Source organism: Carettochelys insculpta, chromosome 1 (genome assembly GCF_033958435.1).
Source record: "Carettochelys insculpta isolate YL-2023 chromosome 1, ASM3395843v1, whole genome shotgun sequence".
Lineage (NCBI taxonomy): Eukaryota > Metazoa > Chordata > Testudines > Carettochelyidae > Carettochelys > Carettochelys insculpta.
The window spans coordinates 367,679,462-367,706,955 of NC_134137.1; the positions used below are offsets into that span (position 1 = coordinate 367,679,462).

General features: G+C 41.9%; 1 protein-coding gene across 4 annotated transcripts in view; it reads left to right on the forward strand.

Moving 5' to 3' along the window:
• Positions 1–27,494, forward strand: part of USP6NL (USP6 N-terminal like) — a 242,932-nt gene that overhangs the window by 17,198 nt on the left and 198,240 nt on the right. The window contains exon 1 of one of the 4 annotated variants that reach the window (XM_075017980.1): positions 14,882–14,954. The exons of the other annotated variants lie outside the window; for them this stretch is intronic. Coding sequence (XP_074874081.1) covers positions 14,882–14,954 — 73 coding nt within the window. Of the gene's footprint in view, positions 1–14,881; positions 14,955–27,494 lie in introns of those variants that run through there. 4 annotated transcript variants of the gene reach the window in all.

The following is a 27,494-nucleotide window of genomic DNA, read 5'->3' on the forward strand; positions in this document are numbered from 1 at the left end:
ATCATTACTACTTTATAGCAAACTGTCAGACAGCCAGGTTAGTGACTGCATTTTGTGTCTGCAAAGCAGTGATAACATTGTCACAATGATGAAATGCTGAAGGGAAGTGGCCTCCACAGACGAAACCCAGTCCAGTGATCTATACTTAAGTAAGGAGTCCCAGAACATATTATATTACAATGTGAAGTCTGTTTGCGTGGATGGGGTGATTACACATTGACTATATTTCAACACATCTCAACCCGTTTAAAGAAAAATAATTTGCAAAAAGTTAGAGGGAATACCTTCCTCTGTTGTGCTTTGATTTTTACGTTTGCAGATAAGAAAATCCCTTTGGGTGCTTTTCAAGCAAGTGACAACCAATGGACAATTATCTTGTGGGTGGCATGCAGATGGCTTTTCAATCCATAGGACAATTGTGCTTCCTATGTCTGAGGAAGTGACCCAGATGAATGCTCTTTTTTGGATCATGGTGGTCTGATTCCCGCCCCCCCATTTTTTTTGGTTAAACTCTAGCTTCTTGGAAAGTTATTTTGTTTCCCTAATGTTGGTCTCCTTTAGAATAAAACCATTTTGTTTAGTTGAGGAAAGTGCTATGTTATTGCATTTTCTTGACTTAGTACCTGATGCACAGTGGAATTTTTCAGGACTTTACAGCGAGGATCTTCCTGTCACACTGGTCAATAGATGAGGGAGTAAGAATTGCCACTATAAAATGGCAGCTTCTTCCTTTTGCATTTGGGAAATTAGGCTTCAACAATCCTGGTATCTCTAGTAATACAGCATCTAAGGGAAACTCTGTATCCCTTCCTTGGCACAAGGACATCATGATTTCTCTGAAGCTGAATTCGAGGTAGAAATTCACTGACTCAAAGTATGCATTTGCTGGTCAAGCCGGTTGTATTAAGCTGGGCCTGTACTAAAAACTTCATTTGCTGTACCTACATCAGTCAGGGGTGTGAAGAGGTGCAATCCCTGACCACTGTTCTGCTGCTGACAGAAGACCCACCTGTAGGCATAGCTATTTTGGAAAAGCTGTGTTTTTACTGGTGTGGCTTGTTTTGCTCCCATGGGATGACTTGACTTTACCAGTACAAAGTGCATTATTGCTGGGACAACTGCATCTACTCTAGGAGTGCTGTACCTAGTATTCTAGAAAAGGTATGCCATCAGAGCCTTCCAAATGTAGATCTGGCTTTAATTTTAGGTTTGGCATATGTATCCTGTGATATAAACATGTAGTTTAGTTCTTGAGGGGCAAAAAGTGCTGTCTTCCCATCTTGGTCAGCATCTCATGTGGGAGCTGTGAAAATGCAGAAGTTGCGCTGATTTAGTTAAAACTGGTATAACTGTGTGTGAACACTTTTATGTATAAAACTGGCTTCTATTGTATGAACAACAGTTTAGCTTACTGTGGTGGGTTTAAACTGGTGTAATGTTCAAACATTGTACAGATTCTCAAGATTTGGGATAGGGAGCAGATGCTACGAGATTTCAGACACACACCAATTGTCAGTCTGTTCAAGAAGGGCGACAAATTGGACTGTGGAAACTATCATGGCATCTCCCTTCTGGCACTGGCATGGAAAATCTTAGTTTGAATCCTTGCAAACTGACTCCTGCCACTCTCGGAAGAAATTCTCCCAGAATCCCAGTGTGGGTTCCAACCATTCTGAGTCACAACGGACATGATCTTCACCGCCTGGCAACTGCAAGACAAATGTTTTGAACACAACCAAGCCTCATGCGTTTCATCAATCTGACCAAAACAATTGATTCCATCACAGTGCCCTGTGGAACATCTTCTCAAAGATCAGCTGGCCCAAAAAATTCATTAGCATCTTGAAGCTGCTTCATGACAACGTGACGGCCACAGTATTGAGCAACAACAGATCCCAAAGTGATCCCTTTTGAGGGCAAAATGGTAATCAAACAAAGCTGTGTAATTGTCCCATTACTATTCTACATCTTCGTTGCCGTGACCCTTCACCTGATTGATTGGTAAGCGTCCAGATGGTGTGAAGATTGAAAAGCATCCTATCACTTCCATAAACAATCTCAGGAGACTGAAGGCTAAAAGCAAGACCTCCTCGACCTCACTCGTGGATCTTCAGTGTGTGGATGACAACATGGTTGCTGCTCTTTCTCTTTCAGCCATTCAGGCCATCTTAAGTGCCAATGGGACTGTCTCATGTACCTTCTATTGAAGTCAACGGAGAACTGCTGGAAAATGTGGAGCACTTCTCATACCTTGGAAGTCATCCTTCTAAGTTCACATTGATGCAGAAATCTAGCATTGTCTTAGGCTGAACAACACTAAGCATTAAGCAACAGTTTTTAAAATAATCGTTTCTTATTGCGCGTACGTTCTAATTCAGCAGATCAAATTACTGATTTTAAAGATATGCACTTATTTTCAACTACAGTGATTGATTTCTGGTTAACCAAAAAGCTACATTACTTTGTGGCACTCAGCTCTTCTTCACATGTTCTCTTACTGGCTACAATCTCTTTGATTTGTAGAGCAGAAGGAAGATGCTGGGGATTGACATTCTGTGTGGTATAACACAAGTAATCCCAGCAGGATTCCACAACTGGTTCTGTTTTTTGTTTAAACTTAAAAGATCTCTTTTGTTTAAACCATCCAACTTGCTGACTCTAAGATGTTGTTCAAAGACTGTTTGCAGGTGTTTTGTGCATTATGTAACTATGTTGAGGTGATATGGTATGTAGCAGCTGGTCAAAAAGTGGTTTAATCTCTCAATGTTTAAAACAAACAAACAAACACAAACAAAAAACAGTAGTTAAAATCCTTGCTTCTAAATTATACAGAATGACCAGACAGGTTTGTTTGGCTTTTTTCAAAGGCTGTTGACATGCCTGTGCTTGCTCTGCTGGCTGCATATTTACATGGGTAGGAAGGTAGCCTGGAAGAACCATATGCATATATTATAAAGCTGAAACTGTTTTTCTCTGGTTTATTTTATGTATCAGTATTTTTTCTAGTTAGGAAAGGATAGAGTAGGGTTCTAATTACTGATTTTTTTTTTTTTTTTATTTGGGCTCATGAAATTGCTAATCTCACAAATCAGTAGTATAAACGAGCACTTTTTAAAATAATGTGTTTTTGTTTGCCACACAAAGATTCTTAGCACAGTCTTTCTTATTTACAATTTGAAATCCTTTTGAAAATCATCTTAATTCTTTGGTAGAATATTGAATGACCTTTTCAGAATTTTTTTTTAAATAATTCCACGTTCTGAGAATGAATTGGGAAATTTTGAATAAAAAAGTCAGTTAAAATATGTTTGTAGTTCCTTAATTTTTTGTTTCCTCTCCTGGTCTACGTAATATATCAATTTGTAAGGCTAAACCCAGCAGCTCACACCGTTGTACTTTGGAAAGAACTGGCTCATCACACAGTGCTGGGTTTCTTGGTTTTAAGTTGTTAAATTGTTTCAAAACCAGCTATAAATACATGAATACTTTCCTGGTATTACATGGAAATGGTAGTGATTTTTGTATTTGCAGATAAGGTATTTTGCAATGATGAATGGTAGGGTAGGTTGGCCACTATTAATTGTTTGTAGAACAAGGTAATTGGTGAGTTTACAAAGAACCTAGATTGGTGTAATTGTTCATCTGTGTATGTAATCTACACAGAAGTGATTGGCGATGTCTTTTGACATGCTGAGTAGTACGAGAGGTATCCATGTTAGTCTGTATTCTAACAAAACAAAACGGCACTCAGATAGCACCCTAAAGACTAGCAAAATAATATATTAGGTGGTGAGTTTTCGTGGGACAGATCCACTTCTACCCTGAAGTGGCTTGAGGACTCCTGGTACCTACCTGGGGAATGACTTGTGAAATCTTGATCATTTTGATGATCACTGTAAAATGTGGTCAGCTTGCTGTAGTCAGTAAAAAATATGCTGTTGTAAAATGATGCTAAATGTGTTAATGATTTTTTTTGTTGAGAAGAGAAATTTACAACCAGCCTGTGAACAGAAACATATTTTGATTATTTTTTTCAGTATTTTTGTGTAGAATTAAGTCCAAACTGTATTGAAATTATTCAGATTCGTACAAAGAACATAACTGAAATGCTTCTAAACCACGACCAGAGAAGGATGGGTATAGTGGAATGAGCACAATCTACTTTCTCTATAAATCTAAAAAATTCATTATCTTTTTTCTGAAAACAAATTGACTAAATTTCTGTACATTTCCACCCTCCTTCTATGCCCTACCTTTTTGTACACTCACACCAAAATGCAAGTCTACAGAGCCTGCATCCTCAGCACCCTCCTTTATGGCAGCGAGACTTGGACCCTGTATGCCCGCCAGGAAAAGAGGCTGAACGTCTTCCACTTGCGCTGCCTCAGGCACATCCTTGGAATATCATGGAAGGACAGAGTGACCAACACTGCCGTCCTCGAGCAAGCTGGAATCCCAACCATGCACACCCTCCTCAGGCAGCGTCGGCTCCGCTGGCTTGGCCACGTCAACAGGATGAATGATGGAAGGATTCCTAAAGACATCCTGTATGGTGAGCTAGCCTCTGGCAAAAGACCTCCCGGACGCCCCCAGATGTGCTACAAAGATGTCTGCAAGAGAGACCTGAGAGAGGTAGACATGGAGCTGGACAACTGGGAAGAACTAGCAGACGACTGCAGCAGATGGAGGAACCTACAAAGGACAGCTCAGATTTGGGAATCTCTGTAACATCCTCAGCCGTGAAGACTGAAGCAAAGAAATCATTTAGTTTCTCTGCAATGGCATCATCTTCCTTGATTGCTCCTTTTATATCTCTGTCGTCCAGGGATCCTACTGCTTTTTTAGCGGGCTTCTTGCTTCTAATGTACTTAAACATTTTACTATTGTTTTTTGAATTTGTGGCTAACTGTTCCTCAAAATCTTTTTTGGCTTTTCTTATTACATTTTTACACTTAATGTGGCAGTGTTTATGTTCCTTTCTATTTTTCTCACTAGGATTTGACTTCCACTTTTTAAAGGATGCCTTTTTATCTCTCACTGCCTCTTTTACATGGTTGTTAAGCCATGGTGGCTCTTTTTTATGTCTCTTACTGTGTTTTTTAATTTGGGGTATACATTTAAGTTGGGCCTCTAATATGGTGTCCTTGAAAAGTTTCCACGCAGCCTGCAGGGATTTTACTTTAGTTACTCTACCTTTTAATTTCTGTTTAACTTACCTCCTCATTTTTGTATAATTCCCCTTTCTGAAATTAAATGCCAGAGTGTTGGACTGCTGCGGTGTTTTTCCCAACACAGGAATATTAAACGTTATTATATTATGGTCACTATTTCCAAGCGGTCCTGTAATAGTTACTTCTTGGACCAGATCCTGCGTTCCAGTCAAGACTAGATCGAGAATTGACTCTCCCCTTGTGGGTTCCTGAACCCCTGCTCCAAGAAGCAGTCATTTAAGGCATCGAGAAATTTTATCTCTGAATCCTGTCCTGAAGTGACATGTACCCAGTCAATATGGGGATAATTGAAATCCCCTATTATTACTGAACTTTTTATTTTGATAGCCTCTCTAATCTCCCTTAACATCTCAGCATCACTATCACTGTCCTGGTTAGGTGGTCGATAATATATTCCTAGTGCCATAGTCCTATTAGAGGAAGGAATTGCTATCCATAATGAATCTATGGAGCAATTTGATTCATTTAGGATTTTTACTTCATTTGAGTCTGTTATCTTTCACATATAGTACCACTCCACCACCCGCATGACTCATTATGTCTTTCCAGTGTATTTTGTATCCTGGTATGATAGTGTCCCACTGATTGTCCTCATTCCACCAGGTTTCTGTGATGCCTATTATGTCAATCTCCTCCTCTGATTTGAGGTACTCTAGTTCACCCATCTTATTAGACAGACTTCTAGCATTTGTGTAAAAGCACTTTAAAAAACTACCACTAGCTATATGTCTACCCTTCACTGATGCTTTGGATTTTTTTTTTATATGTGACTGTTTCTCATCTGATCTGGTCCATACTTTACCATCTGCCATCTTCTCTTTTTGACTGAGTTCTAGGGAACCTTTATCAATAGAGTCTCATCTAAGAGAAGTCTCCATCCAATCCACTTGCTCCCCTGCACCAATCGGCTTTTCCCCATCTCTTTAAAAACTGCTCTATGACCTTTTTAATGTTTAATGTCAGCAGTCTGGATCCACCTTGTTTTAGGTGGAGCCCATCGTTCCTGTATAGGCTTCCCCTACCCCAAAAGTGTCCCCAGTTCCTAATAAATCTAAACCCTTCCTCCCCACGCCATCGTCTCATCCACGCATTGAAACTCTGAAGTTCTGCCTGTTTACCTGGCCCTGCGTGTGGAACTGGAAGCATTTCTGAGAATGCCACCATAGAGGTCCTGGATTTCAGGCTCCTTCCTAGCTACCTAAATTTGGCTTCCAGGACATCTCTCCTACCCTTCCCTATGTCATTGGTACCTACATGTACCACAACCAGCGGCTTCTCCCTAGCACTGCATATAAGTCTATCTAGATGCTTCGAAAGATCCGCAACCTACGCACCAGGCAGGCAAGTCACCATATGGTTCTCCCGCTCATCACAAACCCAACTATCTATATTTGTAATGATCGAATCCCCCACTACTAACACCTGCCTCTTCCTAACAACTGGTGTTTCCTCCCCTGGAGAGGTATCCTCGGCGTGAGAGGATAACATAAGAACATAAGAATGGCCATACTGGGTCAGACCAAAGGTCCATCGAGCCCAGCATCCCATCTGCCGACGGTGGCCAATGCCAGGTGCCCCAGAGAAGGAGAACAGAAGACAATGATCAAGTGATTTATCTTCTGCCATCCATCTCCTGCCCTTGTTCTGAAGGCTAGGCACCATACTTTATCCCTGGCTAATAGCCATTTATGGACCTAACTTGCAAACATTTATCAAGCTCTTTTTTAAACCCTAATAGAGTCCTGGCCTTCACAGCCTCCTCCAGCAAGGAGTTCCACAGGTTGACTTTGCGCTGTGTGAAGAAAAATTTCCTTTTATTAGTTTTGAACCTACTACCCATCAATTTCATTTGGTGTCCCCTAGTTCTTGTATTATGGGAAAAGGTAAATAATTTTTCTATATTCACTTTCTCCACACCATACATGATTTTATATACCTCTATCATATCGCCCCTCAATCGCCTCTTTTCCAAACTGAAAAGTCCCAGTCTCTCTAGCCTCTCCCCATATGGAACCCGTTCCAAGCCCCTAATCATCTTAGTCGCCCTTTTCTGAACCTTTTCTAATGCCAATATATCTTTTTTGAGGTGAGGAGACCACATCTGCACGCAGTACTCAAGATGTGGGCGTACCATAGTTTTATATAGGGGAAGTATGATATCTTTTGTCTTATTATCCATCCCTTTTTTAATAATTCCTAACATCCTATTTGCCTTACTAACTGCCGCTGCACACTGCGTGGATGTCTTCAGAGAACTATCCACTATAACTCCAAGATCCCTTTCCTGATCTGTCGTAGCTAAATTTGACCCCATCATGTAGTACGTGTAATTTGGGTTATTTTTTCCAACGTGCATTACCTTACACTTACCCACATTAAATTTCATTTGCCATTTTGCTGCCCAATCACTCAGTTTGCTGAGATCTTTTTGTAGTTCTTCACAATCTGTTTTGGTTTTGACTGTCCTGAACAACGTGGTGTCATCTGCAAACTTTGCCACCTCACTGCTTACCTCATTTTCTAGATCATTGATGAACAAGTTGAACAGGATCGGTCCCAGGACTGACCCCTGGGGAACACCACTAGTTACCCTCCTCCATTGTGAAAATTTACCATTTATTCCCACCCTTTGTTTTCTGTCTTTTAGCCAATTCCCGATCCATGAAAGGATCTTTCCTCCTATCCCATGACCACCTAATTTACATAAAAGCCTTTGGTGTGGGACCATGTCAAAGGCTTTCTGGAAATCTAGGTATATTATGTCCACTGGGTGCCCCTTGTCCGCATGTTTATTAACCCTTTCTAAGAATTCTAATAGATTAGTTAGACACGACTTCCCCCTGCAGAAACCATGCTGACTTTTGCCCAACAATTCGTGCTCTTCTACGTGCCTTGCAATGTTATTCTTTACTAGTGTTTCTACTAATTTGCCTGGTACTGATGTTAAACTTATCGGTCTATGATTGCCAGGGTCTCCTCTAGAGCCTTTTTTAAATATTGGCATTATATTGGCCGTCTTCCAGTCATTTGGTACCAAAGTGGATTTAAAGGATAGGTTACAAACCACTGTTAATAACTCCGCAATTTCACATTTGAGTTCTTTCAGAACCCTTGGGTGAATACCGTCTGGTCCTGGAGACTTGTTACTATTCAGCTTATCAATTAACTCCAAAACCTCCTCTAATGTCACTTCAATCTGAGTGAGTTCCTCAGATTTGTCACCTAAAAAGGCTGGCTCAGATTTAGGAACCTGTGTAACATCCTCAGCCGTGAAGACTGAAGCAAAGAAATCATTTAATCGCTCTGCAATGGCACTGTCTTCCTTGATTGCTCCTTTTATATCTTTATCGTCCAAGGGCCCCACTGCGTTTTTAGCGGGCTTCCTGCTTCTAATGTATTTAAAAAACATTTTACTATCGTTTTTTGAATTTTTGGCTAGCTGTTCCTCAAAATCTTTTTTGGCTTTTCTTATTACATTATGACACTTAATTTGGGAGTGTTTATGTTCCTTTCTATTTTCCTCACTAGAATTTGACTTCCACTTTTTAAAAGCTGCCCTTTTCTCTCTCACTGCCTTTTTAACATGGCTGTTTAGCCATGGTGGTTCTTTGTTAGCTCTCTTACTGTGTTTTTTTTATTTGGGGTATACATTTAAGTTGGGCCTCTAGTATAGTGTCTTTAAACAGTTTCCATGCAGCTTCCAGGGATTTTAGTTTAATTACTCTACCTTTTAGTTTCTGTTTAACTAGCTTCCTCATTTTAGTGTAATTCCCCTTTTTGAAATTAAATGCCAGAGTGTTTGACCGCTGCGGTGTTCTTCTCAACACAGGAATATTAAAAGTTATTATATTGTGGTCACTATTTCCAAGTGGTCCAGTAACAGTTACCTCTTGGACCAGATCCTGCGTTCCAGTCAAGACTAGATCGAGAATTGACTCTCCCCTTGTGGGTTCCTGTACTAGCTGCTCCAAGAAGCAGTCATTTAAGGCATCAAGAAATTTAATCTCTGAATCCCGTCCTGAGGTGACATGCACCCAATCAATATGGGGATAATTGAAATCTCCTATTATTACTGTGTTTATTTTGATAGCCTCTCTAATCTCCCTTAACATTTCAGCATCACTATCACTGTCCTGGTTAGGTGGTCGGTAATATATTCCTAATGCCATATTCATATTAGAGGAATGAATTGTTATCCATAATGATTCTATGGAACATTTTGATTTCTTTAGGATTTTTGCTTCATTTGATTCTATATTATCCTTCACATATAGTACCACTCCGCCACCCGCACGACCTGTTCTGTCTTTCCGATATAATTTATATCCCGGTATGATAGTGTCCCACTGATTGTCCTCATTCCACCATGTTTCTGAGATGCCTATTATGTCAACTTCCTCCTTTGATATGAGGTACTCCAGTTCACCCATCTTATTAGACAGACTCCTAGCATTTGTGTAAAAGCACGTTAAAAAACTACTACACGTTAAAAAAACTCTGGAAGGAGGGTCCCAACTATGGGATGGTTTCCCTCTGCTTCCATTGAGTGCTCTCCTTCCCCGAGCCTTTCATCCTCCTTGAAAGCATCAGGACTGTCAAACTGGAGGTGGGACAGCCCTACTATGTCCTGGAAGGCCTCACCAACATAGCTCTCTGCTTCCCTTAGCTACTCCAGTTCAGCCACCCTGGCCTCCCAAGTCCGCACTCGGTCTCTGAGGGTCAGGAGCTCCTTGCATCGAGTGCACACATACGCCGCCCACCCACAGGGCAAGTAATTATACATATTACACTTGACACAAACAGGATAGCCCCCCGCTGTGCTGCTGGGCTTCTGCCTCCATTGCCTGCTCTGATTTGATTTAATTTAATTATATATGGGGATTTTAAGTAAATGCTTCAGATGGGGATTATTATAAAGATTTATGTTTAAGGGCAATAGAATAACTAGCTCCCTCTCAACTCCCCTCTCAAAACTCCCTCCTGTTAGCAATCACCCTGTTCGCAAGCACCAGGTCGCAGGCTCCCTGGTCCCCTGCCAGCAGGGTTTATATGCTCTGGCCTTCCTGATAGCCCCTCCCTCTGACTACAGCTCAGTTCAGCCAATCAGCACACAGTGTTCTGATTCAAACCTAATCAAGGCTAACAGCTTCCAACTGCCACCCTGAGCACACGGCCTTTCAAACAGACAGCTCAGCACTCCAAACAAACAGACAGACACAAGCCCAGAACCCCCAAACACAAAGAGCCACACATGACAGAGAGCCACTTACCCCAAGCTGCTGTGGTTTGCCCCCTCCTTCTCCAGGAGAGCCCTCTCAAAACTCCCTCCTACATAAGAACAAAAGAATGGCCATACTGGGTCAGACCAAAGGTCCATCCAGCCCACTATCCCGTCTGCCGACAGTGGCCAATGCCAGGTGCTCCAGAGAAGGAGAACAGAAGACAATGATCAAGTGATTTATCTCCTGCCATCCATCTCCTGCCCTTGTACTGAAGGCTAGGGCACCATACTTTACCCCTGGCTAATAGCCATTTATGGACCTATCCTGCAAAAATTTATCGAACTCTTTTTTAAACCCTAATAGAGTCCTGGCCTTCACAGCCTCCTCCGGCAAGGAGTTCCACAGGTTGACTGTGCGCTGTGTGAAGAAATATTTCCTTTTATTAGTTTTGAACCTACTACCCATCAATTTCATTTGGTGTCCCCTAGTTCTTGTATTATGGGAAAAGGTAAATAATTTTTCTATATTCGCTTTCTCCACACCATTCATGATTTTATATACCTCTATCATATCGCCCCTCAATCGCCTCTTTTCCAAACTGAAAAGTCCCAGTCTCTCTAGCCTCTCCCCGTATGGGACCCGTTCCAAGCCCCTAATCATCTTAGCCGCCCTTTTCTGAACCTTTTCTAATGCAAATATATCTTTTTTGAGGTGAGGAGACCACATCTGCACGCAGTACTCAAGATGTGGGCGTACCATAGTTTTATATAGGGGAGGTATGATATCTTTTGTCTTATTATCCATCCCTTTTTTAATAATGCCTAACATCCGATTTGCTTTACTAACTGCCGCTGCACACTGCGTGGATGTCTTCAGAGAACTATCCACTATAACTCCAAGATCCCTTTCCTGATCTGTTGTAGCTAAATTTGACCCCATCATGTTGTACGTGTAATTTGGGTTATTTTTTCCAATGTGCATTACCTTACACTTACCCACATTAAATTTCATTTGCCATTTTGCTGCCCAATCACTCAGTTTGCTGAGATCTTTTTGTAGTTCTTCACAATCCCTTTTGGTTTTGACTGTGCTGAACAACGTGGTGTCATCTGCAAACTTTGCCACCTCACTGCTTACCTCATTTTCTAGATCATTGATGAACAAGTTGAACAGGATCCGTCCCAGGACTGACCCCTGGGGAACGCCACTAGTTACCTCTCTCCATCGTGAGAATTTACCATTTACTCCAACCCTTTGTTTTCTGTCTTTTAACCAATTCCTGATCCATGAAAGGATCTTTCCTCCTATCCCGTGACCACCTAATTTACATAAAAGCCTTTGGTGTGGGACCATGTCAAAGGCTTTCTGGAAATCTAGGTATATTATGTCCACTGGGTGTCCTGTTAGCAATCACCCTGTTCACAAGCACCAGGTCGCAGTAAACTACAGTAAACACTTTCATATCCGGCATTCTGTTATCCCGAATTCTCAAATAAGCAGCATTTTAAGCATAAGTATAGTTTAGAGAACTTTTCCATAAGTACAGTATAGTGAAAGTAAATACAATAAATACAGTATAAGTTTACATTGTACGGTGCTGGGAAATAAAGTATTCTGCATACTTTTTTGTTTCCTAATATCTAGTATTTTTGTTAGCTTGTGCATTGTTAGGTCCATGTCTCTATTGTCCAGAATATTTGAATATCTGGCAAACTCCTGGTCTTGGGGCTGCTGGATATGAAAGAGTTTACTGTACCAAAGTCTAAGTGCACAGCATTTCTGGTAGAGATACTGCAACAAAGTTTTAAAATCCTTTAAATAGAACTAACATATTTTTTTTCTTGTGGCCATATTATTATTCTAAAACAGGAGTAGGTAATTTTTGATGGGGTGGGGAGGCACTCCTAGATTTGAGTAAGTCATCAAGTGCTGGATTTTTCTGTGGAGTGAGTGCAGGGTCCGGGGTGGAGGTTTTATTTATGTATTTGTGTGTGTGTGTGTGTGTGTGTGTGTGTGTGTGTGTGTGTGTGTTGAGATACACATCTCAGGTAGCTGAAAGGTACCTTGGAAAGTCGTTTAGTCTGGTCACCTGCCCTCTTGGCAGTACCAGGTACCATCCCTGACTGATATATTTTTTTTTAATTTATTTGCCCCAGATCCCTAACCCTGGGTTTTGCAGGCCACTGCTCAAACTACTGAGCTATCACTCTCCCCGCTACAGAGGGGAGCTCAGGGCAGAAGACTGGAGTGCAGGAGAGGGGGGTGTGTGGTCTGAGGGAGAGTTTGGATGAAGGAGGGTGTTGTGATCTGAAGCAGGGGCTTCGGAGACAGGGTCTGGAAGCAATGGAGGATTCTGGCCGGGGGGAGAGGTATAGGAGGGGTGCAGAATCTGGGATGGGAGTTGTGACCTGGGGGAGAGAGGGTATAGAGGGTTTTGGTGGTGACCTAGGGCAGGGAGCTGGAGAGGAGGGAGGGGTTGGAGTGTCAGAAATAGGCCAATGACAGCTGAAAAATTTTCTAAGGGGCGGGGACAGCACATGAAGGCCCCTCTTCACCTTGGAGTCCAGAGCAAAGACCCACACGTGTAGGAAGCATCTTAAAGGAGCACGAGGATGTTCTTATATGGCTGGCTGCTATATGCTGGAGTATCCCAGTGGGGCAGTCCGTGGGTCAGACCCAGTGGCTTGGAGGGATGAATCTGATCCATGGACTGTATCCTGTCTGCCTCCTGTTTTGAAACCTGGAATCTGAGAGACTATACCAAGGTTTGAACGGGGGATTCCTGTTTTTCGAACTCCAACAGCATAAAGTACTTTTTTTCTACCAGGAATAAATTTGCACAGTGGTGGTTTCTAAACTTCCTATTGATCCATCTTCCTATTGATTGTTCATGGTTTGGAAGGAGGAAAATATTTCTTTGACAGATTATCTGACGTTCTTATTTTTGTTTTGTTTAAACCAGATATGATGGCTGTTCAGAGTGCTGCCACTTATGGTGGGAAAGGATTAGTGAGCAAAATGCCGATGTATTTAACATGACAAATGCAGTTTCATAGGGTCATAGAATTCTAGGGCTGGAAGGGACCTCAAGAGCTCATCTAGTCCAACCCACTGCTTAAAGCAGAATCACCTCATGAATTTTGTGTGTGCGAGAGGGGAAGAGAGAGAGGCATGCACAGAAACGTGCCAACGTAGTTAAAATCAAAAATGTTTTCACTCTGCAGCTAGAAAGTGGAAAAAGCTGACCTATCTCTCCCTGCAAAGGTTGAGCAATGAAGTATGTTCAGGAACTGAAGGTCTAAAGGCCAGAACACTGGTCTTGCTGTGCCTTGGTTGTGGCCTGTGGTTTGTTTTAATGTTATGGTTTTCCTGATGTATGTAATTGGCTTCCTAAACTCTTCTTTGTCCAGGCTTCATAATTTTATGTAGGATTTCAGTTTTTGAGAAAGGTTCATGTGGAAAGAGCTGACGATCGTTTAATGCACCTCTTAGAAAACTGATTTTTCCATTCATCATCTGTTAACTTTGTGATTACTTTATCAGAAAAGATTTCTGAATGATCAGTGTACATTCTGCAAAATATTACTAAAAAATCAATTGGGCATTTGTTGCAGTTCAGCTGTTAAAATTACCTGACAGAAGCAATGATAAGACTTCAGTTGAAACTCTGTCTTGTGTGCCTCTGGTGGTGAAAGAAAAAAAAAGACGTTTGAAATATGAAAAGGATTTCTTGTGTGAAATGTGTGAGAAATCTAGTGATACTGTATAATGTCAGCTGTGTGTGTGACAGAGAGAGAGACTGGGGTAGAGTGGGCACCAGGGAATGGGAAGAAACTGAAAGGGTGTCTTTAGCAGATGTTTGTGATTGTGCTTGATTGTTTTGGTATTTCTGGGAACTGGGATTTTAGTAAGCTAGATTTTTAGTTTCATTAGTAGATCTGACACACATTATGTTTTTTCTTCATTTCTATATTGGTTCAAAGAAATAAGAAAATAGTTTTCTTAAAAGGTTTAATATAATCATGGATTGAAATATGCTTTTCTGTCTGATGTACCTGAGGGATTATGTTGTATACGTCAACATTGGTTTCAAGGAATTTTAACTGTTTTTTCCCTTAAATTAGGTTTTTACCTTTTGGGAGGAAATATTTTCTTTAATCTTTAATAGGGGACTTTTAAAGTAGCTGATTTGGAATGCCTTTTGCTAATACAATTGGAAGTCCTTGACAGGCTATTTTTGTCTCCATGTGTAGAAACCACTTTAAATCGCTCTCCTCAGACTGTATAGTTATCAAGCAGTATTTTTTTCTGAAAGGTAAGAGTTGCTCCTGCACTGGTTTTATTTGAGCTCATTGAAGACAGATGTGCTGATGAAACCTGTTGGAAATACAGAGAAGCAGCTGGTATCTTTGATCTTGCTAACTAGCAATGATTCAAGTGTTACAGATTGTGAAGGAGCTAGTGTCGCCAGCAAGACGTAGAACAGATGCTGTGAAGAAAGGTAGGAGCATCAATGAAATATTCTTAACCCTTTAAGCAATTATTTTTAGCAATGAGGATTATCTCCCACTCTGGTTCTAGTATAATTATTTGAAATATACACTCAACCCTTAGTATAAGATTATATATTGCACTCTGACAGTCATCTACTGTTGTTGGCTTTGAGCTACAGTAAATCTATTATTATTATTTGCAACTGCAGCTGTTCTACAAAGAATCCTAATCAGATTTATTGTGCTAATGAAGGTGTTTATTTCAATATTTGTAACTACTACTTTGTCATTAGGATCATTGCCTTTTATTTCTGTGCTAAAATATTCGCCTCATGCATATAACTGAGACTGAAAAGTCTATCACAGGAATATACTGTGTAACCCAGTCAGGATAGGTTTTTTAAAAAAATGTAAGTATTTCGAATTAGAGTAAAAATAAAAAATGACTTAATATTGATTCAGATGAGAGACTAAACCCAAGAATAACTCGTTTTAAGCCCCTAAATAGCAGCACAATTATAGAATATTTGTTTTGACAATCCTAAATGGCTGTTGCAAACAAATGTTGCCACACATCACTTGAAACATTTTTTATTGTTTAAAATTAATTCATATTAATTTTTTTTGTTACTCTGTTGACTGTGTCAGATATTTGCTGCTTTCCTTGTTTAAAGTGGCAGACAGTAGAACACTTTACCTGGTTAGAAACTGGTTAAAATGTTGGAGGTTTTAAAAATTGCCCATTTTTAGTTTCAGTTTATTTAAATCTTTTTTTAGAAGAATGTTTGACAGTTGTGTTATTTGAAAGGACTGCTAACAATGAAAACTGTTTTTAATGCCTTTTATAGAAATTTGCTTCCTGAGACTCATGCAGTACTTTTTCATACCATGTATAATTTGCAGTGAGGCATTCACTATGTAAACACGTGTTTAATTTGTCTAGTTGATGTGTGCGCATGTCCCTCAAGAAGGCACCAAGAGGCCAGTGACCTGAGTCTAAATCACTCATACCACCAATAATAATCCAAAATAACTCTAGAGAAGTCATTTGAGCTATATAATTTGTAGAACCAAAGTGAGTGCAAAATTGGACCTTATTTGCCTCTTGTTACCCAAAGAGAGCCGGTACTGAATAAAACTGAACTTCTAAAATTTTTTGTTTCCTTTTGTGGTAATTTGGCTAATTCATTCTGATCAGTGAAATGATGCAGTAGTTTCTTGGATGGACTCTTCAGACAGCTTGATTAATTTTTTTATGAATATCTAACTTATAATTAAAAAAAAAAGATTGATGGGAAGAGATCCTCGTCTGTCTTGTGATCTCTGTACTTAACTTTCATTGACAGTCAAATTTATACAAATGCATTGATGGAACAATAGGTTGGATTGTTTCATATGAGCATAGCTAGTTGATCAGGAAATTTATAGAGTGGTACAGTGCATTTGATTTTTTTCAGAAGTACTGAAATAGCTGAATTTAATTCTCTGTTTTTCACCCTCCCTCCCAGAAAAAACACCCCGATACTTCAAACCTCCCTGACTCTGTGAATTTTCAGTTTGTATTGAAATCAAGATTTGTTTTGGACTGCGTCTAGAAGAAGCTGAATTAATTTTCATAGTCTAGTTTTTCTTGCTCCTTCTTATGAAGAAATTTATAGTATTCTGAAGAAATGATCAAAAATGAGAAGATGGTAATAGTTGGAAACAGTGGTGTGAATAAATGTGAAGGACTGTTTTTATCAAATGAGTCATTCTTGTCAGTGGTGTCAGTAAATGGTGAAATTTTTGTTGTAAAGGAAGAGTTGCAAGGAAACCCATTGTATTAGAATGTGAAATGAATGTAGTGAGTCATGGTTGGTATGTGAAGTGTGTATAGATATTTAAATCACTGTTATGTGGCAGAGGTCAATCTGGTTTTCAGATACTCTTCCCCGTAATAAAAAGAGCTAGTTTGTTATGAGCAAAATGATGTGTTAAAAAAAATCTTAAAATTTTTATTTAGTATCATATTTTTTGAAATCGGAGACTAAATCCTATCACAACTCTGCTAGTCCCATATCAGTTGAGTGACTGGCAACTTATATTCAAAATGATTGGTCATTGCCAGCTTGGGGCACTGCTCTTGTCATGTGAAAATGTGTCATTTAAATAATGCTTCAATTCAGGCACAATGTATTTAGTGAATTTGCATATTATCTATAGTTCTTTTTAAAAGTTCACTACTTTCTCATTGGAATGTACAAGCTAATGACCTACAATTTTGTGTTTTTAAATATCACACTCCACCCCTGCCAAGTTTATTTACAGGCTGAGCCCTTGAATGGTAAATGTGAAATATGAGCACATTTTTACAGTAATAGCTTTAAGACTTGAAAACAAGAATTGCAGTTAGGGCCAATAATTGGCTGTTTCCTGGAGGACTTAGTGCTTACTAAAAAGAAACTTATCATCCATTCTTAGAATTTGAACTGTGGCTTTTATGGGCTACCTGAATAATTTGGCAAAGTAGTCCAGTGTCACTGCACATCATAGAGCTTGGAATTTATTTTCAGCCTCAGGTGAGGCAGGCAATCAATCAGATTGGGTTTAGAGTTGTGGATCTCATGATAATGTGTCTGAAAAAATTGAATAACAGTCATAGCTCCAAATCTTTCCAATACTTACACGTATAACTAAAATATTTGCATACATAATTGTTCTTGCAAGGCAGGAATTGTAAGCTGTATTTTATATTTAATGTTAACTGTTGCTGAATAAAAGACTTCTTCATTGTCCATTTAGCTGTTTTTCAAAGCAATATGTACAGTGGATTGTCAAAATGTAGTGCTGATAAACAAAAGGACCTGCAAAGACCTATAACTGTCACTTATATTTTATAATCTTGAAGTAAAATTCTAGATGTGAGCCAAACTAGATTGAGTAAAAAATCCTCAAACTTTGTGTGTGTTTTTATGACTCTCAGATGCTGTTATTTAGCGATTCCTCTGTATGACTGCCATCCCCAAACCTTTGTGCTAATGGAAGGCCAATTAATATGCTTAGTATCTGAGTGAGACAATACAAGGGAAGAACTAATTATTTTTCACAGTTTAGACTCAGAAATATGAAATGTAGTGATATTTGTAAAAACTATCAGTTTTAGAAATCTTTGAGCTTTTTGCACTACAGTACTTGTATGATGTGATGTAAAAATACTATTTCTGTTGCTAATCAACTGTACACTTTTTCTGTTTTGTAATAGAAATCAATATTGAAAATTGTAGGAAAAACAGCAAAGTATGTAACACATTTCAATTAGTATTGAACACTGATTAATCATTATTAATTGTTTTGTTTTAGTCACTTGACTTAGTTGTGATTAACCAACAGCCCTATTTTATTTCTATCAATGATTCCAACTATGTTGAATGGCGAGGGAGTCTGGCTGTTGGCATTTAACTGTTCTCAAAATATATTAACTGGTGGTTTAGGCCTTCTGAAATTGAATTCTGGCTTTTTCTTTCCATTGTTTTATTGACATTCTTTCAGGACTTCTTTTTCTTGAAGGCTGCAGCTTCAAATGCTTTTGTATTGAAACTTGTTGTTTGCTTGGGGCAGAATTCATTTACATCAGTTGTTCATAAACTTTCTGGCTGCTGGCCCACCCTGCTCAATGCAAATCTTTTTGTGAACCACGACCAACCAGCCGTGATGACAGAATGCCTTTGTTTTTCTCTAAATATTTTAAATACTAAATTATTCATATTAGGTTACTGGAGCTTAAGTGGGTGTATATAACTAGTAAGAGGGGAAATACCATTAATGAAAATAATTAAACACTTGAACAGTGTCAAGTTGTTTTACCAAATTTTTTTATACAATGTAAAGTAATGTTAACCTTTAAACGCCCCCCCCCTTTTTTTTGTTAATATCTTTATGGCACAGGTGAGGAACTTTTTTTGTGTTGGGGCCACTGATCTACAGAAAAATCAGTTGGGGGCCAAAGAAGTGAGAGGCAACTTCCCAAACTCCCCCTCAACCCTTACTGATGTGGCCTCCAGCTGAGATACCTCATTCCTCTAGGGCTTCAGGCCCATGGCAGAGGGGGTGGGGATTGAAGACCCTATGAAGACTGAGCTTTGGGCCTTCCCACAGACCAGATTAACTCTTTCGGGCTATGTCTAGGCTGCACTCTTCTGTTGACAAAACTTCTGTGAACAGAATGGAAATGTGTTAATGTGAACAGACATTTTGTTGACAGAGTGCGTGTCTAAGCTGCAGGTCTCTTGGAAGAGATCTGCTGGTTGGGAGTGTTCTGTCAACATCTCTGCACACCTTGTTCCTCAAGGAAGAAGGGATGTCTCGACAGAGTGGGCTCTTCTGACATTTGGCCACGTGTGGCTGGCCTAAATGTGAGAATAGCATCTTCTGACAGAACTGTTGGCAAAAGATACGCAAATGTGGTGTGCAATTTGCGTATCTTTTGCTTACAGTTTCCTGCCGTCTAGACACATCCTCAGGATCCTGGAGTTACAATATTATGTAAGTCTCCACAGGCTATGGGGTGAGTCCAAAAATGAGGGATTCAGTGTGTGGGAGGAGGCTGCCAGGGAGTGGCACAGAAATGGGGGTGAGGGTGGGCATCTTGGTAGGAGATGGGTGCTGTAGTGGGCTGAGAGTAGAGGTCTGGCTCAGAGAGAGGATGCAGGAGTCGGCTGAGGGTTGAGTATCTGGAAAAGTGGGAGGGTGCAGGAGTGGGCTGGGGGTGGGGTCTTTGGCTGGGGGAGGTTACAAGAGCAAGAAAGGGTGCAGGAGTTGATGGGGGGTGGGAGAACTGGGAGGGAGGGGGAGTGCAGGAGCAGGTGGGTGATGGTGGTATGGGGGATGGCCATGAGGGGAGAGGAACTCTCCCTGCATTAGTCTGTTAAATTGATGATTTGTTGTATCTTCTAAGATCCCAGTAAGCAGTACAGCTCTTTGTAATGCTGCTAGATGATACTGACCTCCCATAGTTCAGCAAATTCTCTCCTTTCATACCAGTCAGTTGCCAAGGGTGCTGGACAAGAGAGGTTCAACTTGTATAAGAATACCTATCAGTAAGCATACATGTATTTTTCCCCAGAATGTAGTAGTTTATTTGGCTAGTTGGAATGAACCGATGGTGTTAGATGGGAATCTTTCCTTTGGTTTGGTGAGTTCATAAACACATATTTTACTCCTGGAGTTAGGGGTTCAAGTTATAGTTATGCAAAATAACAGCCACACAAAATTGTGTGTTTTGCGTATATCTTAGTGTTAGAATACCAAGGATATTAGGGTGAAACACTGAATATCTTTTGTAGGTTAGCAATTGAAGGTATTTAGAACCTTGATTCCTAGAATTACAAAGAAGCTTAACATACCAAGGTAATAGGTGTCTTAAAGAAAAACTAATTTCTGTCTTCTTTCAGATTTATAGTGGGGAACAATAGATTTCATCACTGTCCCTTTTTACAGCACTTGAGCACAACTTTAACATAAAAATCCAAGACAACTATTTTATTTTTGTGGGAAGTGGGAGAGAAGGGAGGAAGGTGATATTTTCTCAAGAAAGGCAGAAATAATAACAAGGTATCAGTAAAATGACCCATTTCTGGGTCAATATAATCTTGTTTAGATCAAGATCTACTGCACAGCACTAGGCCGTGGATTATACCAAAAGCAATGATTTCATGGATGTGTGTGGGTAAGTCCATGAATATATTCCATTTTAAGGCTAGGGGATTTCTTCAAGCTTGTGCCTAGAACAATGAGTATCTGTTGGGCAGGGTAACCTGTTTTGATTTGTCAGTCATGTAGGTGATACTTCTGAAGCTACTGCCTGACTTTTATGCACAAAGAGTATAGAGCCAGGCCCTTGCTTTTCAGCCTTAGGCTTGCTGATCAGTGAGGCAGGCAACTGACTTTTTTTTTTTTTTTTTGATTTATCAGGGTATGAAATCAAGCCATTTTTTTTCTTGTCTGAAAACTGCCATGGGCATTTGCCGCAGGAGTCCTCTTGATACAATGCACTGCCATCACCCAAAGTAATATGAAACATATTTCTTCATGGAAACTAGAAAAACGGCAGCATTTCTATCTCTATATTCAACCTAGCCTCTCATGAAAAAGCTGCTGATGGTTTTGCCTTCAACAGGGATTTCAGAGTTAGCTCTTCCGCTTCACAGAAGAAAATCCCTTCGTAATTAAAATAGATGAACCTGTTAACAGAGGTTTTTGCAGAAATGGGTCATTTGAAAAATACCTCGATATTACTTTTGCTTTTTTTCTGCCGCTTTTCTTGAGAAAATATCACCTTTCTCCTTTCCATCCCACTTATCAGAAAAACTTTTTTGTTGCCTTATATTTTTATGCTGTCTGTATTGGGATGAAATCTTAAAACCTGAGGTTATTCTGCTTTGCATTGATATGAATGATTTCATGACACGATGTTGTGGTAGGGATTTTCTCTGTTGCTCTAAACAAAATTTCCCCCTTCTTCCCAAGTAACCTTATGCAAACCTGTCTATGTGACCAAATGATTCATGTTGTAATTGGGTCCCCTGACCTGGTTGTACTTGTAGTATAAATATGCCCTTAACCTGTCGTATGGTTTCAGGATATTGTGGGTACTTTCACCCCAGACTGATGTGATCACAGACAGAAAATTAAACAATATGCTTATTACAGAGCAAATTTACTTATGAGTGTTCTTACTTTTCAAGGGGACTTGTATCTGATATGTTCAGTTTTATTCCCAGCAATTTTAGTTTCTGCTGCAATTCAGTATCTCTTGACTTTCAATACCACTATCTTGTACAAAATGTAAATGTGCTATTCGTAATGCAGTCTTATCCAGATAATTTATTATCCTTTAAAAATGTATGGCTTATGCATATCTTTCTTTCAGACACCAGATGACACAATTAGGAAAGGCTTCAATATTGCTTAGCCATGTGTAGTCAATAATGGTTAATACCTTTGAATGTGTTTATTTAGTATTTTGTTAGGTATGTTAGTATTATCAGTCTAATGCTAGGATGTTATATCAAGGGATTTATCGGCAGCTTATCAAAATTAATTGTGTATATTTTGAGTTTGATTTTGTTTTAATGGAACTCTTGGAAAAAAAATAGATAATGAGAATTTGCATGCAGTAATCCACATCAACTGTGGTTTATTCCTGGAGGAATTCTGTGCACAGCATTTTAAAATTCTTCATATTTTATTTGTCAGAATAACACAGTACAATCCCCCTACTTTCAATTTTTTTTAAAATACAAGTCGGCAAGTATGTCGGTAAGAGTGCAAACAACAAACTAGATTGAGAAAATGCTTTCTGGCAAATAGATTCCTTGTTAGGCTTATTAACATAGAACTTTGAGTAATAATTCACTTAAACTATGGTACAGAAGCATATTTTCCCACACCACTCAGAAGCATTGCAAGGCCTTGGGAGAGTCAGATGTAACAGAGGGGCTGTGGAAGAGGGAAGTAATTGCTGGGAAAGAGCCTGAGAATGAACTTGTTGGGTGTGAGTGGAGGTTTTTTTTTGTGGGGGGGAGGTGCTGAGAGGGGCAGAGATTGTTTGAGAATCGGGGAGCCTCCCCCATGCAGACCCTGGATAACTCCTAGCCTCTTCCATTCAGTGAGGCACATCTGTCACTGCCCCCATGTGTTTCTGCTCTTCCACTCCCATTCAGTCCCTGGCTCAATGCTGTCAGCCCACTAGCTCCTGTGCTTCTGCCTCAGCTGTTCCCCCCACTAGCTGTTCTGAAGTCCAGTTGTGATCCACCAGCAGTCCCCTGTGTCCTGCTTTGTAGCCCTCCATATCCTTTGCCTCCTCACTTGGTCCCCATGTGGGGGCTGCAGTCTCTTCTGGCCCTTCAACAGTCCCTTGCAGTTCAAGTATGTGATTGTAGCAGCTTTCTGGCAGAATCTATTTTCTGTAGGGAGTGAAAAGAAATCTGTGAGAACACGAATTCTGCATATGTGCAGTGACACAGAATTTCCCCAGTAGTAAGTTATTTGTTTGAGAAGGAAAGTTACTTGGTTTTATGTTTGTTTCTTATGTTGTTTTTTCACGGTCACTGTGGTCATCTTATTCTCTTCCTTCTCATTTACTAGAACACTCTTACTCTTCATTGTAATTGCTATGATTTTTGGTAGAGAGAAGGGTATAACCTAGGCACTAGGCAACCATTTTAGGTTGAAAAGTTTATGTGCGACCATATGCCATTGGAGAAGAACTTTCATTGTAGCTAAGTTTTTCAGAGGGATAGCTTTGGTAGCCTGTATTTGTAAAAGTAATCAGGAGTCCTGTAGCACCTTAGACACTAATGGGTTTATTAGGGCATATGCTTGAAGTGGGTTATAACCACGAATCCATTGGTGTCTAAGGTGCTACAGAACTCCTTGTAATAAGTTAGTGACTTGAGAAGATTTTTGCAGGAGCAAATTTAACCAAAGTGGTGTTATGTGTAGCATGAATTTCCATTAGCTCTGCATAACACGGTGGCCATATGTGGTTTACTATTCCAGGGCAACTCTTTTCAGGCCTGACGTATTCACTGCACCCCATATTGTTGTCATGCTAGTTATTTAAGAGGTGACACATAACATATTGTTTGACTTCTGATATCTTACTGGTTATTGATATTCTTACCTTAAAGGGTGTGTATTAAATGTTATGGATAAAAATCATTAATGTCACTGTGAAGTGTACACAGCATCTCTGTAGGTGAAGTGTTGGGTGCTCTCTGACTCTGTCATAGAATCTGTGAGTAGGCAAAGGAGATAAAACAGGCTTTTCCTTTATAAAAGGGGAAAGAAAATATCATGGGAGATTTCCTGGACAGGGTAGTGAGACCTGTTCTTTCTGGGTCAGCCGGTGGCTAATTCTTTTTTTCATGGAAAAAGGGTAGAGATGTAACCCTAAGAGCATGTGTCAGAGGGTAAGGGGCACACTGTTATCAAAGAATGAGTTTCAGCTGTCTTGACCACTTCAGTGTATCTCAGCTGACTAGGGTTATTATCTGTATCAAAAAGGTGTCCTGTAATATGTCATTGCAAAACCACTAATCATTAATATTCTCGTAGGATAAATGTACAGTGATCCCTCGATTTACACAGAGGTTGCGTCCTAGACAACCTCCGCATAATTGAGGGGGGAGGGGGCAGAACTGGGAAGATTCCTGGAGTTCCCCTGGCTGGGGCAGTGGGCAGCTGGAACCTCTGCAGAGCTCTGCTGCTCCCCAGCTTCCCCCAGCTGGTAGAAGCTGAGGAGCAGCAGCGCTCTGCCACCATTCTAGCCACCTGCTTCCCCTGACTGGGAGAAGCAACATGCCCTCTGGCTCTAGCTGCCGGCTTCTCCCAGCTGGGGGAGGTGGAGGGAGGGCAGCCCCGCAGCCCCTGGCTTCTCCCAGCTGTAGGAGCACACAGCTGCTTGTGGCGTGGTTTCTCCCAGCAAGCCTCTGTGTGCACGTCAGGCTCCCCAGCTGGGAGAAAGTAGCTGTGTGCCCTCTGGGCTCTCCCAGCTGGGGGAGCCAGGGGCTGGAGGGGGTTTTGATTTGCACTTAACTTGCATCCATGAGAGTTAAGCACAAATCGAAATCATGCTTCTCAAGGGTTTACTGTATAGGGCATTTCTTCTTCCAGTGTCCCCGTGGGTGCTCCACAATAGGTGTCGGGCTCGCCCGGCGCCGCAGATCGGAAATCTTCCAGCAGTTTCTCCTGGATCGTGCATGCGCTGGCACATGCCGCCCCCCTGCATGCTCCCGGCTGCGTGCGCGATCCGGTCCCCGCCAGTTCCTTCTCAACTGCCATCGGCTGCAGACGGAATCTACTCAGGCTAAGGCCAGAGTCAGATTAAATAGTGGTTTTTTTCTACGTGTCATTCGTTGTTTTTGGTTATTTAAAAAAAAAAAAAGAGAGAGAAAGCAAAGACAAAGAGAATATCAAAAAAAAAAAAAGAAAGAAAAAGAGAGGAGCGGAGAAGAGAAGAGCGGACGTGAAGGCCATTTAGGCCGCCTGCTGCCCCGCAGGCCGGTGATCACTATTTGGGGTGGAAAGGCACGGATTAAGTGCTAAGTATCCTATTAACAGTAAAGGACTCACTGCAATGTCCTCTTCAGGTTTTAAAAAGCATGAGTCATGCCGTGAAGCTATGCCGGCCTCCGTGGGGCATAGCGAATGCATCCGATGCCTGGGGGAATCACAGGCTACCCAGAAGTGTTCTCACTGTGCTAAGCTCACAGCCAGGGCCAGGAAGGACAGAGTGATGAGGCGTAAAATGCTCTTGTTGATAAGGCTCTCCAGCCGGACTTGCCGGAGAAGCCTCACCCAGAAGGGCTCTCTGGGTTGCATAAGAGGAGGGCAGTTTTTCTCTGACCCCCTCGGTGCAGAAACGGAGGAAACTCTCCCTGGCTCGATCCTTGCTGGTGTTTGCAGTGAGCAGGACGAGTGGAGCACACAGCCCCCAGCCGCATACTCAGGCAAGCGGCAGCGCGGCAGCGCACGTGGCAGAGGCTGAGCCTCCGGTTATACAACAGCCAGCATGCGTGGCGCCTAGAGCGTCAGCAAAGCAGGCGCCGGGCCTGGTGCCACCGCCACAGGCGGCACCAGCCCCCGCAGCACCCAACGGTGCAGGGGCGCCAGGCACGGAGCCTGCAGGCACCGGAGGAGAATACCTGCGCGGCACTGACAGCGGGGCTGAGATCCCTGGCACGGAAGGGGGCGGTGCCGGCCCCGCAAGGGAGGGGCAAGGCAAAATTAAAAGCCTGGCACCGCAGTCCATCTCTGGACAGGGCTGCGCTGCTGTTAGCACCAAGCCCTCCCCCTGTGATACACACGCCGCACCGAAGGCCTGTGTCTCCACCAGCCCATCCGGAACCTCTTTTTCCGTTCCTCCAACCAATGTCACCATGGCTTGGGCCACCTTCACCATTTCTGGGATTGGATCCCCTGGAGTACTATCACAAGCCAGTTTCACCTCTATCTGTGTTGACGGAGGTCTCGCTCTCCCAGACATCGGGGGCACACACCCCGTGAGTGGTCTAGGTCTCCATCCCTGGACCCTTGCCCATGCTGCCATGGTCATCCTTATCATGCTGGACACAGACACCACAAGGCCTACATCCAGGGGCAGGTCCTCCCCGGCTGCTCAATACCCCCGTGGGCACTCCCGATCGGGGACGGAAACACAGTTGTCTCAAGGGGAGTTAATTTGAGAACCCCGAGACTTTCCTTCACAATCCTCCAGCGAGCAAGTGTATCATCGACTGCAGGAGCCCGAGGGTTCAAGGGAGGTTTACCCTAGTGGTTCCTCCTCATCCTCCCCAGATGAGGCCATGGCCCCGGGGATGTCTCTCCCCCGGATGACCTTAAACAGTTTCAGGAGCTGTTTAAAAGGGTGGCTTTCACGCAAGACATTCAAATGGCAGAGGTGCAGGAGAAACATCACAAACTCCTGGAAAATTTGAGACCCCCGGCTTCATCCAAAATTGCTATTCCGCTGGATGAAGCCATTCTGGAGTCAGCCGTTACTATATGGCAGACTCCGGCCTCTGTTCCGCCTACAAACGAGAGCGGATAAGAAGTACTTCGTCCCGGCAAAGGGCATGAAGTTCCTCTTCAGTCACCCACAACCAAATTCTTTGGTGGTCGAGTTGTCCCAGCAGAGGTCAAAGGCTTCTCAGTACAAATCGGGGGGATCGGACAAAGATGCTAAGAAGCTAGAGCTGTTTGGCAGGAAGGTATACTCCTCTTCTACCCTGCTATTGAGAGTGGCAAATTATGGGCACACCTAGCAAACCATAACTTTGATAATTCCTCCAGGTTTACTCCCCTCATGGATTCACTTCCGGAAGATAAAAAGCCGGTGTTCAAGGCGATTGTTCAAGAGGGCTACGCAGCATCGCAGACGGGAGTCCAGATTGCCCTGGATGTGGCGGACACGGCGGCACGTTCAACAGCTACAGCAGTGGTCATGCGTAGAGAATCCTGGCCCCAGACGTCGGGTATCCCAAGGGACCTACAGGCGAAGATCGTGGACCTTCCCTTTGATACCTAAAAGCTGGTTGCAGACTCAACCGACTCGGTCCCTCACTCCAGTAAGGACTCGAGTGCTACACTTTGAACCTTGGGCATTTATACTCCCCCATACAGGAGGGAAAAATTTTATCCTCAGCAAAGACGCTATGCTTACAACCGAAGCGTGCTCAATATCAACGGGGCTACGGCCAAGGGCGCTATCAACAGCAGCAACAGTACAGAACTCCTAGGCGACGTTCTCAACAAAGCCGTACGCCCTCGGGTCAGGCCCAAAGGCAACAAGTTTGACAGGTATGTCGGGGGCTGCACTATTAATACCCTCGCTCAATGCCACTCTCATCTCATGTTCCATCATTGCCTCAGACTGTTCCACTCCCAATGGCAAAAAATCACCACAGACAAATGGGTGCTGGAGATCATAGCCACGGGTTACGTGATCCCCTTCCAGTCGCTTCCACCGACAAAGCCTCCCACCAGGCCTCACCTCAGGGACGCTGCCA